Genomic DNA, 14,306 nt, shown 5'->3' on the forward strand with positions numbered 1-14,306 from the left:
CACCATCCTCAGACCCATCTTGCAAGAAATGCTAAAGGGAGCCTGGGCATGGTGGCTCACGCCTGTAATCGCAGCATTTTGAAGGTCCAAGTGGGTGGATCACTTGAGGTCAGGAGTTCCGAGACCAGCCTGGCCAACATGATGAAATATGTCTCTACTAAAAATATAAAAATTAGCCAGATGTGGTGGCGGGCACCTGTAATCCCAGCTACTCAGGAAGCTAAGGCAGGAGAATCACTTGAACATGGGAGGCAGAGGTTGCAGTGAGCTGAGATTGCACCACTGCACTCCAGTCTGGGTGACAGAGTGAAACTCCATCTCAACAACAATAACGACAACAAAATGAATTGCTGAAGGGAGTTCTTCAACCTGAAAGAAAAAAAAAATACTAACATGCAAAAACAAACAAAAAACTTTTCAAGGTATAGAACCCGTTCATGTAATTAAATACATGGACAAACCCAGAATACTGTGTTACTGTATTTGTACAATATGCTCATAACTCTACTATGAAGCCCAAAAGACCTATTAAAAATGATAATAGCTATAGCAACTTCTTAAGATATAAATACTTTAAAAATATATAAATTGAGACAACTGAAAGTCAAAATGTGAGAGGGTTAAAGTGTAGAATTTTTTGTTTGGTGTTTTCTTTCCTTTGTTTTTATTTCTTTATTTGTATTCTAAGATAAGTTGTTATTTCTTCTTTTTTTTTTTTTTTTTTTTTTTAGACAGAGTCTCACTCTGTCACCCAGGCTGGAGTGCAGTGGCGCAATCTCGGCTCACTGCAAGCTCCGCCTCCCAGGTTCACTCTATTCTCCTGCCTCAGCCTCTCCGAGTAGCTGGGACTACAGGCGCCCGCCACCACGCCCGGCTAATTTTTTTGTATTTTTAGTAGAGACGGGGTTTCACCGTGGTCTCGATCTCCTGACCTCGTGATCCGCCCGCCTCGGCTTCCCAAAGTGCTGGGATTACAAGTGTGAGCCACTGCGCCTGGCCAAGTTGTTATTTCTTTAAAATAACTTGTTTTAGGGCTGGGTGCTGGGGCTTATGCCTATAATCCCAGCACTTTGGGAGGCTGAGGTGGGAAGATTGCTTGAGTCTGGGAGTTCGAGACCAGCTTGGGCAACATAGTGAGACCTCATCTCTACAAAAAAACCCAAACAAACAAAAAAACCAATCAGCTGGGTACAGTGGTGCCCATGCCCACCTGTAGTCCCAGCTAGCTACTTGGGAGGCTGACGAGGGAAGGTTGATTGAGCCTGGGAAGTCGAAGCTGCAGTGAGCTGTGATCTTGCCACTGCACTTCAGTCTGGTTCACAGAATGAGATCCCATCTCAATAAATAAGTAAATAATCACAATACAAAAACCTACAATAGCTTCATTCAAAACAAAAAGCAACAAATTAGAACATACTAGCAGAGAGAAGGAAGACAGGCAGAAAGGAACAAAGGAAGAGAGGAGTCTTAAGCAGAAATCAAGCAACAAAATGGCAGTAGAATGTTCTCACTTAGCCATAATATCACTGAATGTAAATGCTCTCAATTCTCCAATTAAAAGGCATAGAATGGCTGAATGGATAAAGAAACAAGACCCAACTATATGCTGCCTTCAAGAAACACTTCACCTATAAAGACACACTCATACTAAAAGTGAAAGGGCGGAAAAAGATATTCCATACAACTAGAAAGCAAAGAAGAGCAAGAGTGGCTATACTTATATCAGATAAATTAGACTACAAATCAAAGACTAAAAAATGACAAAGAGGGGTCTATATATAATGATAATGGGTCAATTTACTATATAATGATATAAGGGTCAATTCAGTAAGAGGATATAACAGTTACAAGTATCTACGTACCCAACACCAGAGCTCCCAAGTATAGAAAGCAAAGATTAATAGATCTAAAACAGAAATAGACTGTAATGCAATAATAGTAGGGTACTTCAGTACCCCACTCTCAGTAATGGACAGATTACCCAGACAGAAAGTCAACAAAGAAACATCAGAGTTAAACTACACACTAGACCAGTGATCACCAATCTTTTTGGCACCAGGGACTGGTTTTTGTGGAAGACATTTTTTCCCCGAACCAGGGGTTTGGGGGACAGTTTCAGGTTGAAATTGTTCCACCTCAGATCATCAGGCATTAGATTCTCATAAGGAGACTGCAGCCTAGATCGCTCGCATACACAGTTCACAATAGGGTTCATGCTCGTGTGAGAATCTAGTGCTGCCGCTGATCTGACAGGAGGTGGAGCTCAGGTGGTAATGCTCACTTGCCTGCTGCTCACCTCTTGCTGTGCAGCCCTGTTCGTAATAGGCCGTGGCCCAGAGGTTGGGGACCTCTGCACTAGACCAAATAGGCCTAACATTTACAGAATATTTCTCTCAACTGCTGCAGAATACCCATTCTTTACACTAGCACATGAGACATCATCCAGAATGCACCATATCTTAGGCCCCAAACAAGTCTGTACAAATTCAGAAGAATAGAAATCATGTTGAATATCTTGTGATTACCATGGAATAAAACTAGAGATCAATAACAGGAGGAACCTGGAAAATACACAAACACATGGAAATTAAACATCTTCCTGAATGTCCAGTGTGTCAATTAAGAAATTAAGAAGGAACTTTAAAAATTTATTGAAACAAATGAAAATGGAAATGCAGCATATCAGAATCTATGGGATATGGCAAAAGCAATACTAAGAAGTTTATAGTGATAAATGCCTACATCCAAAAAAGTAGAAAGACTTCAAATAAACAATGTAACAATGCACCTCAAGGAAGGAGAAAAGCAAGAATAAAACAAACTCAAAATTAGTGGAAGGAAAGAAATAGTAAAGTTCAGAGCAGAAATAAATAAATTGAGACAAAGAAATTGTAGAAGATCAGTGAAATGAAAAGTTGGGTTTTGAAAGATAAGCAAAATCGACAAACTTTTAGCTAGAATAACTAAGAAAAAAGAAGACCCAAGTAAAATCAGAAACCAAAGAGGAGATACAACAACTCAGCCCTCAGAAATACAAATAATCATTAGAGACTATTATGAACAGCTATAAGCCAACAAATTGGAATACCTGGAAGAAATGGACAAATTCTTGGACACATGCAACCTACCAACATTGAACCATGAAGAAACAGAAAACTTCAGTAAATCAATAATGAGTAATTAGATTGAGGCTGTAATAAAAAGTCTCCCATCAGGAAAAGCCCAGGACCTGATGGCCTCACTGCTGAATCCTACCAAACAGTTAAAGAACTAATACCAATGCTTCTCAAACTCTTCAAAAAAAGGGAAACGTTCTACAAGGCCAGCATTACCCTGATGCCAAAACCAGACAAGGACACAACAGAAAATGAAAACTACAGGCCAATATCCCTGATGAGCATAGATGCAAAAATCCTCAACAAAATACTAGCAAACCAAATGCAGCAAGACGTTAAAAAGATCCATTCACCATGATCAAATGGGATTCATCCCAGGGATGCAAAGATGGTTCCAAATATGCAAATCAATAAATATGAGACATCACACTAACAAAATCAAGAACAAAAAGCATATCATCATTTCAATAGATGCTGAAAAAGCATTTGGTAACAGTCAGCATCCCTTTATGATAAAAGCCCTCATCAAAATGGACGTAGAAGGAACATATCTCAAAATATTAATAATAAGGGCTGTTTATGACAGACTTGTGGCTAACATCATACTGAGTGGAAAAGAATTGTAAGCCTTTCCTCTAAAGGCTGCAACAAGACAACGGTGCCCACTTTTACCACTCTTATTCAATAAAGTACTGGAAGTCCTGGCCAGAGCAGTTAGGCAAGAGAAGGAAATAAAAAGCATCCAAACTGGAAAGGAAGAAGTCAGATTAGCCTTGTTTGCAGACAGCATGACCTTTTCTAGAAAAACCTACACTCCACCAAAAAAACTCTTAGAACTGACGCATGAATTCAGCAAAGTTGCAGGGTACAAAATCAGTATACAAAGATAAGTAGCATGTATATATGCCAACAGCAAACAATCTGAAAAAGAAATCAAGAAAGCAGTCTCCTTTACAGTAGCTACAAAAATGTAAAATACTTAGGAATCAATCTAACCAAAGATCTGAAAGATCTATACAAGGAAAACTAAAACTCTGATGAAAGAAATAGAAGAGGACACAAAAAATGGGAAGACATTGCATGCTCATGGATTGGAAGAATTAATATTGTTAAAATGACAGTGCTGACCAAAGCAATTTACAGAGTCAATGCAATCCTTATCAAAATATCAATGAAATTCTTCACAAAAATAGAAAAAAAAGCCCTAATATGTATATGGAATCAATAAAGATCCTGAATAGCCAAAGCAATCCTCAGCAAAAAGAACAAAGTTGGAGGCAAAAGTAGACAGTTGAGATTACATCATTCTAAAAGGCTTTTGAACAGCAAAGGAAACAAAAATATTTGCAAATTCTTTATCTGACAAGGGATTCATAACCAGAATATATAAGGAGCTCAAATAATAGCAAAAAAAATCTGATTTTAAGATGGGCAAAAGTTCTGAACAGACATTTCCCAAAAGAAGACACACACATGGTCAACAGGAATATGAGTAAATGCTTCACATCACTAATCACAGGAAGGCAAGTCAAAACCACAACATGACATCACCTCACTGCAGTTAACCTGGCTCATATCAAAAAGACAGGGAGCCCTCGTACGCTGCTGCTGGGAACGTAAATTAGTACAGCCATTACGGAAAACAGTACGGAGGTTCCTCAAAAAACTAAAAATAGAACCACCGTATGATCCGGGAATTCCACTACTGGGTATGTCCACAGAATGAAAATAAATATATCAAAGAGATATCTGCACTCTTACGTTTACTGTGGCACTATTCACAATAGCCAAGATATGGAGTCAACCAAGTGCCCATCAGTGGATGTGTGGATAAGGAAAACGTGGTATATACACAATGGAATATTACTCAGGCATAAAAAAGAACAAACCCCTGTCATTTGCAGCAATGCGGATGGAGCCAGAGGCCGTTATGTGAAATTAAATAAGGCACAGAAAGATAAATACCACGTTTTCGCTCATATACAGCAGCTGAAACAGTGGATCTCATGAAGACAGTGTGTGGCATGGTGGCTACCAGAAGCCGGGAAAGCAGGGAGCCAGTGTGGATGAAAAGGAAACTAAGTATATAAATGTATTTATTACCCCCAAACTGTGCACTTAAAACTGTAAAGATGGTAAATTACTGATTTATATTTTTATCTCAATAAAAAACAATAATTTTGTTGTTGATTGCATTTTGAAGTAACATTTTACCTTTTTATTTTTTTTTAATTTTTAGAGACAGGGTCTTGCTCTTTTGCCCAGGTTGGAAGTGCAGTGGCGTGATCATAGCTCACTACAGCCTCAGTCTCCCAGGCTTAAGCAATCCTCCCACCCTCCCGCCTTAGCCTTCTGAGCAGCTGGGACTACAAGTGCATGCCACCATGCCCAGCTTTTTTTTTTTTTGTAACTTTTGAGACAGGGTCTTCCTCTGTCACCCACTCAGTGGCATGATCTCAGCTCACTGCAACCTCCGCCTCCCGGGTTCAAGTGATTCTCCTGCCTCAGCCTCTTGAGTAGCTAGGATTACAGGTGCCTGCCACCACACCTGGCTAATGAGAATTTTAAATTACATATGTGGTTCCTATTTGTGGTTCCCATTATATTTCTATTGGATAGCAATCTATGTGGTCCAGACCCTGCCTCTGTGACAAAAGCGTACACATTATCAGTAAATCCTATGTTTTGTGAAGATGCATGAAAGAATGATGTTTCCAAAGGACTCGTGTATCCCGGTGTTCCTGAGTCCAGAGGTGCAGGAGGCCTCCGGAGGTGACTGGGCTGGCCTCTGGAAGGTTCTGCCCTGGACTGTTTCTACACCCTCCCAAGAGGACCTCCACCCACACACCAGAGGCACTGGGTCGCCCGCATGCACCTCAGCTTTCTGAAAAAATAGAACTTCTGCTTTCTGAAAGTCTTATCTGCCCACATGGTACAAATCATTTCATGTGATTATTGGATGGACCTTTTTTTTTTTTTTTTTGAGATAGAGTCTTGCTCTGTCGCCCAGGCTGGAGTGCAGTGGTGCGATCTCGACTCACTGCAACCTCCGACTCCCTGGTTCAAGCGATTCTTCTGCCTCAGCCTCCCAAGTAGCTGGGATTACAGGCGTGAGCCACCATGCCCAGCTAATTTTTGTATTTTCAGTAGAGATGGGGTTTCACCACAGTGGCCAGGCTGACATTGTGGTCCGCCTGCCTCAGCCTCCCAAAATGCTGGAATTACAGGCGTGAGCCACTGCGCCCAGTCTGAATGGATCTTTTTTAAAAAACTTTTATTTTGACATAATTTCAGGCTTATGCAGAAGTTACACGAGCAGTTCAAAGGCTTCCTGCGCACCCTCTGCTGTACCACGTGGACTTCCTCCTCTCTGGGCGTTTGCGTATTTCCAAGGGGAAGTTGCAGACACGATACTCCATCCCTAAACAGTTCAGCGTGCGTTTCCTAAAAGCAAGAACATCCCCACATAGCTATTGTAGTCACAGTCACCAGGGAGTGCACACTGGTACAAAGCTGCTATCGAATCTGTGGATGGAGGGAGATGGCATGGATTGTCTGATAATGTCCTTTGTAAGAAAAATCATGTCCCAGGACATGTGTCTCATTCAGTGGTTTGTCTCTTCAAACTCCCTTGATCTAGATGTCAAAGACTGAGTTCCTCCGTCTTTCATGACCTTGACATTTTTGAAGGGCACAGGCCAGTTACTTTGTACAATGTCCCTGAGCCTGAGCTTGTCTGAGGTTTTGGTCAGTCACAGTCAGATGCAGCTTTTTCATGCTCGGCTGGAGTAGCTCAGGGTGATGCGTGTCCTTAGGAGACGAGACCTGTGACGCCAATTTGTACCGTCCCACATAGCACTAATTCTGACCACGTGGAACTACCGTGGTCCCACTGACGAAGTGTCTCGTGGGGAGATGCGCTGATACTTCGTAAACGTCTCAAAACTCCTTAGGTTTTCACCACCAGTTTCAGCGTCCATGGATGAATCTCGCCTGAATTGATTGTTAGGATGATTGGCAAGTGGTGATTTTCCAGCCCACCGTTAATTCTACATGTATTAGTTGGCTTTCTCCTGTTAGGGGAGACTTTTCCTTTCTCTGTATATGGATGTATGTGTCTATTTATTACATGTTGTGGACACGTTGCTTTTTACTTTATTCAGTAAGTCATAATCATTTAGCTACCAGTATTTATTTTGCTGCTCAGATTTTCTGGGTTAGGCCGGTGGCTGTCCTTTGAGCTGACTCTTTATTCTTATGACGTCATCCTGTGAGCCCTGAACCAGCCACTTCTCCCCGGAGTTCTGGCTCTTACGAGTGGAGAAAAGTACTAGCAACCAAGATCTGGGCAGTAAGAAGTGTTTGACATGCTTGTGGGCCCACTCAGAGACACAGCACACGGAATACCCGCTTTTATCCGTAAACCACGTATGCAGGCATCACACACTGAGTTTGCACCCTCGTCTCCAACTCCAGGTTAACAAACGGTCCCTCCAGCCTCCCTCCTCCGCGGCTGTGCCTGCCTCTCAGACAGTGTGTTATTAGGATGATTGATCTGGATGGATGCTTCCTGCACTTTCCATTCTCATGCTCACTCCTGGAATACACAGAGCTCTTCATGCCTGGGGAAATGAAGGCCACTGGGCAGCCAGTGTTCCGGGCTGTGCTTGGGTTCCGGGTGTAAAGTGCACCATCGCCCGGGGTGTTAGAAATTTTGTGGCCTGGTTCCTGCCCCTCCTTCCTGTGTGCTTATGTTATTTATTTGGAATGCAGGTTTTTAAATTTGTTTCTGTTTATGTTTCATTTTAGAATTTTACTCCCATTCTTGATTTTTTCTTTTTTTGAATATGGGAAAGATAAAATATGTTGAGTAAAAAGGAATTAATCTTCTCTTTAAAAGCTAAAAATTTGGTCTTTTATTAAACCAGTTGTTTGATTTTATGAAAATTTCAATCCGAGAGAAGTATAGAGCCGTATTATTGACACAAATGTATGTAGTTTTGTAAAAGCTGCCATATTTTCATGGAGCCAGTCTTAATGGCCCGTACTTGAATCACTGATATTCAACTTTGTTAAAAGTAAGTATGTGTTTATATAGTCACTGAATCTGTTGATTATTGGCCATTTTGGAAGAGAAACACAAAGCGTATCAGAGTCAGGCGAGTGCTCACCTTTGTAATTTGTGAGGAGAGATTCAATATTATAATTTTATGTTTGGAAAACAACAAATTAATGTTTTTGCAGTACAAACTAAAGAAAGCTAATCCTCTGAAAAATTTCTCTGGCTGCTGAGATCAAGTTAAGAAAAAAGCAAAAAAGAGGCTGGGCATGATGGCTCACACCTGTACTCCTAGCACTCTGGGAGGCCAAGGTAGGAGGATCACTTGAAGCCAGGAATTTGAGACCAGCTTGGGCAACATAGTGAGACCTCATCTCTACGAACGATATAAAAGGCGGGTGTAGTGGTGCCTGCGTGTAGTCCCAGATACTCAGGAGGCCGAGGCAGGAGGGTTGATTGAGCCCAGGAGGTCAAGGCTGCCGTGAGCTGTGATTGCACCACTGCACTCCAGGCTGGGTGACAGAGCGAGACACTGTCTCAAAAAAAGAAAGGAAAAGGTCGTGCTCAGCAGTGTTCATCCTTCCTGGTCACAGGCTGGCTGTTCAGACGGAAGCATCAGGCTGCACCAGCTGAGCTGTGCGTTTCCACTCCTGCAGTGGGACAGCAGCACGGACAGCCACGCGGTCACCGGCCTACAGTGGTCCCCGACCAGGCCTGCCGTGTTCCTGGTGCAGGACGACACATCCAACATCTACATCTGGGACCTCCTCCAGAGCGATCTGGGTCCCGTCGCCAAACAGCAGCTCTCCCCCAACAGGCAAGTGGGGAAGCTCTGGACCAGCTGCTGGTCGGGGGGTGCTTTGGCCACAGGCGCCACTTCTGGTCTTTCTTCTTTAATTTTTGCATGAGGCTGCTACATTTTAAGATGTGGCCATATGTAAATTTAAATAATATGTTTAGTTAAAAATGTAAAAATACTGTTTTTGAGAGCGGTGTTAGGTTCACAGAACGTTGAGTGGAAGGCAGAGATTTCTAGCACCCTGTCCCACATCCCGGCCGGAGGCACGTGAGGTGCAACCATGGGCCTGTTTCCACACCACCACCACCACCACTGAGTCAACAGTTTACCTGTTGGGTTGTGCATTTAAATAATTTTTAAAGCCACTTTAAAGTGTGATTATATTTAGCCCAAGCTAGTCTATTGGATTAACAGATTCATCGTGCAGTATTTCCCCATCATTAGTATTCTGTGAGTAAGAAATGATAGTTTGTGAGAGCTTCTTAGTTATGTTCCTTTGCCAGTCTTATGAGCTATAAGTTTGTAATGTCTGAACGAGGTACTAGGTGTTCCCCTAGTGTCTAAAGGGGGAAAGGAGGATGGTGCGTGGAATTAATGGTCCACATGACGCCACACTAAAGCCATTCCGGCCCAGGCCCCTTGAGGGGCTCCCAGCTCACAGGCAGACCAGCGTGGCCAGGGCGTGCACGTCAGTTCACGTGATGTCACTGATGGAATTAAGATGGACGCACTCCCATCAACACCACTGTTAGGTAGTTCTTTGTTGCTTTGTTTGTTTCACAGCAGAAGTGTTCACGAAAGCTTTCATCATGAGGCGCTCTCCCTGAGCCCTGCTTGTCTGTTCAGCTGTGTTTTTTTCTTGAGATTTTACATTTCTTTTTAATAAATTCTCCTACTGTGAGGGTTCATGTTGACCTGGGGAGAGAAATCCCATAGCCTTTTTGTAAAGGAAAGATAAGAATTTAATAAAATGTTGGGGGTATCCCAATGAGATTTGAATGAAATTAAGAATTGCATTTATTTAGTTTGATTCCTAGGTTTACTTACATTATTCTGATTATTAAAAAATACATTAAAATCCAGACTGTGATTTGCAGATAACTACACAACACACCTGCAGTTTATTATTCCAGAAAGCATGTCCGTGCCTGCATTACAGGATAAACACATTTACCCAGCACCGACTGTGCCTGGCGGCTGGGGCTCTGCACCCTGAGATCTCTCCCTCCCTGGTGGGCAAGACAGACAATGAGCAGAGTGAACGAGGGGGTCCCGAAATGTGCTGGAAAACGTGCTGTGGAGGCAGATGATGAGGAAGAGGTCAGAGTGCGGGTCAGGGCCGAGGGGGCAGGAAGGATGGTCCTATCACAGGGACGTTTGGGCAGAGACCCAGGAGATGGGGTCTGGATGGGGGCAGCAGGGCCTGGGCAGGGGCAGGTGGCACACCCCAGGGTGGGCTGTGCTGCTGTGGTGGGGACCGGACGGTCTGAGCACAGGAGCCCCAGCTCTGTGTGTGATGGACTCCAAACGTGGCTCATAGTTGAGCATGTTTGTTGTCATTAGCAGGTTAGGGACCCTTCGGTTCTGGAGCCTTGTCTTAGGGGCATCATGGCTTTCCATGAAGGAGAATGTGCTAGGGACCCTGGCTTCAATCTCCAGCTGAGACCCTGATGACCAGCTGCCCTGGAGCTCCCCTAACCCCTCAGCAGTGCCGGATGCCCAGGTCAACCCTGTCCATCTCTCAGGAAGGAGGCGGCAGCCCTGGCCCATGTTCCTCTACTTCTACTTCCCACACGGGAGAAGGCTCTGGAAGGAGGTGGCGCTCTCTCCTGTTGAGCAGTCATAGGGACCTGACACAGAAAGTGCCCAGTTACTTTTCTCTGGTTAGACAGAGAAACAGAACAAGAAGAAATGGATGTTTGAAAGGATGGAGTTTAGATACAAGCAAGGATTTAACAGTTTTAGAGTCTCTGACAGTGACTTGCTGCTGCATGTGGCTGAGAAGCAGGTTGGCTGTGAGGAACAGGCAGGGGCCCTCGGGGCCAGCACAGGAGGTGGCAGCCTCGTGGCAGCTCAGCGTTGGGTCCAACTTCGCTTTTGTCCTCTGCCCTCTTTGGTTGGGTTCTGTCTCCCTTAACAAATCTGAAGGACGTGTAAAAGAACTGACGGGTGCTAGTACTGTGTTTACACATCTGTTGTAGGTGTGGTTTTAAAGCATCTAGACATAGCTTACCAAGGGACTGTTTTATTTGCCCAGTGTCAGGGAAGCCTTTGGTGTCCACCATCTGTTACTGATGTTTTCAAGTTTGCAGCTAAACATCGCCCGTGCTTTACACACACAATTGAATAGCAGTATTAAAGTATCCCCTGGTGAAAATCCGAGTGGCTTGTAGTTCCTCATGGTCTGCCCCTTTTGGGGTGTCACGAGGCTTCATTCCCACACTCTGCTGCCCCACATCCTGTGGAGTGAGCAGGGAGGGGGTGCACTCAGGTAGTTGTCAGGTTGGATGTGATTTTCACCCCTGTAGTGAGAAGGGCAGGGGACCCTACCCCCATCATCGGGCATAGCTGGGATCCTGGCAGGCGATGGCACCAAGCTGGATGTCAAAGGACAAGTGGGAGTGAAGCAAAGATGGGCAGGGAGTCTGTGAGAGGCACGGGGAGACGGGATCCCCAGCCAGGCCTGGAGTTGCAGGTGCCAGGAGTGTGAGCCGGAGGCCCAGGGCCACAAGGAGAGACTGGGCGTGTTCCTACCAGCCATAGGAGGGGGTTTGAATGGGGGCCAGGTGGACAGCAGAGGTGTCTTTAAGAGTCTCTGTCAGCCTCAGGAGGATATTAAAGCTGGGGCCTGATCAGGGAGCTTGTGGTCATCAGAGTGAGGGAAGGGGCCCCTGGGAGTGAGATCGGGGAGACAGGGTGGCCCCAGGTCTCGTGCTTGGGCACTGGGTGGATGATGGAGGTGCTGGTCCCACGGAGGCCAGGAGTGGAGGGGTCCGGGGCTCCAGGGTGAGTCCAGGCTGGAGATGCAGACTTGTGAGTCCTGACACTCAGCTGTGGGTGAGATCCAGGGAGGCTGGAGACCAAGGACGAGGCTCTGATAGATGGGCCCGCCTGTGCTGCTGATGGCCCTCACCTTCTCCAGGGACCTGCTGGGGGGCTACTGACTCCCGGCCTGAGGAGAGAGCAGCACGTCCTCATCACTTACCTCTGCGAAGGTCCGTCCGGCAGGCCTCTGACATGCAGAAATGTGTTTTCACACATTTATTTCTGGTCTAGCTTTCATTTTGGCTACTGGTATTTTTAGAATTTCTCATCCGTTTCACTCTTCCCATGGAAGATCGACATTTTGAAGACTCAGACAGAACCGAATGTCCCTGTGTGTGCACCGACCCTCTGCTTCTGCCCCTCTCCCTGCAGGCTGGTGGCCATGGCTGTGGTGGGTGAGCCCGAGAAGGCTGCTGGCAGCTTCCTGGCCCTGGTGCTGGCCAGGGCTTCTGGCTCCATCGACATCCAGCACCTGAAGAGGCAGTGGGCAGCCCCGGAGGTGGACGAGTGCAACAGGCTGCGTCTGCTTTTGCAGGAAGCCCTGTGGCAAGAGGGGAAACCACACAAGTAGCGGGTGTTGCTGAGAGAACGGCGTTTCTGTAATGACCCAAATTTAAAAGACATAAGGTGGATAATTCTACATTTGTGTGCAAGTGTATTTATGTATCTTCTGTATATAATTTATTTTACGTGAGTATTTCTTTGGTATTCCCAGTAAATGACTACCTTTGAATGGAAACAAAGAACATTCTAGCATTTACTAAACTTCCAGGGGAGCATAGAGCCACGTCCGGGATGCTCTTTTCTGAGAGTATTTCGAGTTATTTTTAGAACAGTTTAAAATACTGTCACATTACTACTAGATTTTAAACAGCCTACCGTGAAAATGTATCTTAATGAACTATTTTCTTATGCATAAAGTATGTGAACGCACATCTAAATTAAAAGGAATTACTCCACTGAAATGACCTCTGCCAATAGTGTTTTCTTAAAATTCTTGAGCACCTTCCTTTGGGATTATTGGAATGTCATCTTTGCAGAGCAAGTCAGACAGGTTTTCCATTCATAGTAAAAGTTGTCCTTGTGCAGAAATCATACAAGTAAATAAACTCCCTTGAATTTTGTAGCTCAGGTAGACTAGGAATCATGCTGCTATAACAAAATGTCCTAGGCTGGGTTATTTATCAGCAACAGAAATCTGCACGTCCTGTTTCCTGCAGGTGGAATTCAGCATCAAGGCGCCCCGGGTTTCCTGTCTGGTCAGCTGCCCTCTGCCTTCCGCAGCACCTCATGGCTGTGCCCTCGTACAGTAGCGGAGGACAGAAAGGCTCTGGGGCCTTCAGCCTCTCTGCTGACAGCACCGATCCGTTCCCCAGGGCTCTGCCTCTCAAAGGGCCCCACCCCTTAACAGCATCACCCTTGTGCTTAAATTCCAGGCTTTGAATGTTGGAGGGACACACACGTTCAAACCATAGCACAAAGACAGGAGAGTTCCAGGGTGAGGACAGGAAAATCCCAGAATGTGTCACAAACACCCGTCCCTTTGCCCCATCACCCTCCTGGAATATTCCCAGTACTGTTGGCTGTCGATGGGTCTGTGAGGTGAACGGATGGGCACAGTTAGGTCTTCTCACTGGGTCACAAGATCGTCTCCGCTTACTCGGCCAGAACTGGAGCGTCTTAGACCTGGAAGGCGTCTGGGAGGGACCCACCAGACCGGCTGTGACGCTGCAGACACAGCTCCCTCACCAGCGGCAGGGCTGCACGTCTCTCATGGGCCTCTCCAGCCACCCGAGCAACCGCCAGCCTTTCTTTGCTTTTTAATCGTTGATTTGAAACCGCTGGCTGGGCACAGTGGCTCATATCTGTAATCCCAGCACTTCGGGAGGCTGAGGTGGGCGGATCGCAAGGTCAGGAGTTTCAGATCAGCCTGGCCAACATGGTGAAATCCCTTCTCTACTAAAAATACAAAAATGAGCTCGGCGAGGTGGTGGGTGCCTGTAATCCCAGCTACTCAGGAGGCTGAGGCAAGAGAATTACTTGAACCTGGGAGGTGGAGGTTGCAGTGAGCTGAGATCGCAGCCCTGCACTCCAGCCTGGGCAACAGAGCGAGACTCCATCTCAAAAACAAAAACAAAAACAAAAAACCGTCAGAACCCTACATGCTTGTTAAGACAGCTGAGACAGAGTAACATGGATAGTGACTGTCCCTTCCCGTCCAGTCCCATCTCAGGACTCCGTCGTGTGTTGGAATGTGCACATGTAAGCACACGCATCCTGGGGTCCC

General features: G+C 45.4%; 1 protein-coding gene across 6 annotated transcripts in view; it reads left to right on the forward strand.

The window, feature by feature from the left end:
- Positions 1 to 12,984, forward strand: part of DYNC2I1 (dynein 2 intermediate chain 1) — a 105,171-nt gene extending 92,187 nt beyond the window's left edge. For 3 of the 6 annotated variants that reach the window (XM_055269712.2, XM_055269710.2, XM_063641761.1), the window contains 2 exons: positions 8,769 to 8,992; positions 12,392 to 12,984. In XM_055269712.2, the coding sequence (XP_055125687.1) occupies positions 8,769 to 8,992; positions 12,392 to 12,590 (423 nt within the window). In that variant the 3' untranslated portion in view covers positions 12,591 to 12,984. Of the gene's footprint in view, positions 1 to 8,768; positions 8,993 to 10,071; positions 10,295 to 12,391 lie in introns of those variants that run through there. The other 3 variants (XM_063641760.1, XM_055269713.2, XM_055269714.2) reach the window with 3 other exon arrangements.
- Positions 12,985 to 14,306: the final 1,322 nt, after the last annotated feature.

The sequence above is a fragment of the Symphalangus syndactylus genome, chromosome 6, assembly GCF_028878055.3.
Source record: "Symphalangus syndactylus isolate Jambi chromosome 6, NHGRI_mSymSyn1-v2.1_pri, whole genome shotgun sequence".
NCBI lineage: Eukaryota > Metazoa > Chordata > Mammalia > Primates > Hylobatidae > Symphalangus > Symphalangus syndactylus.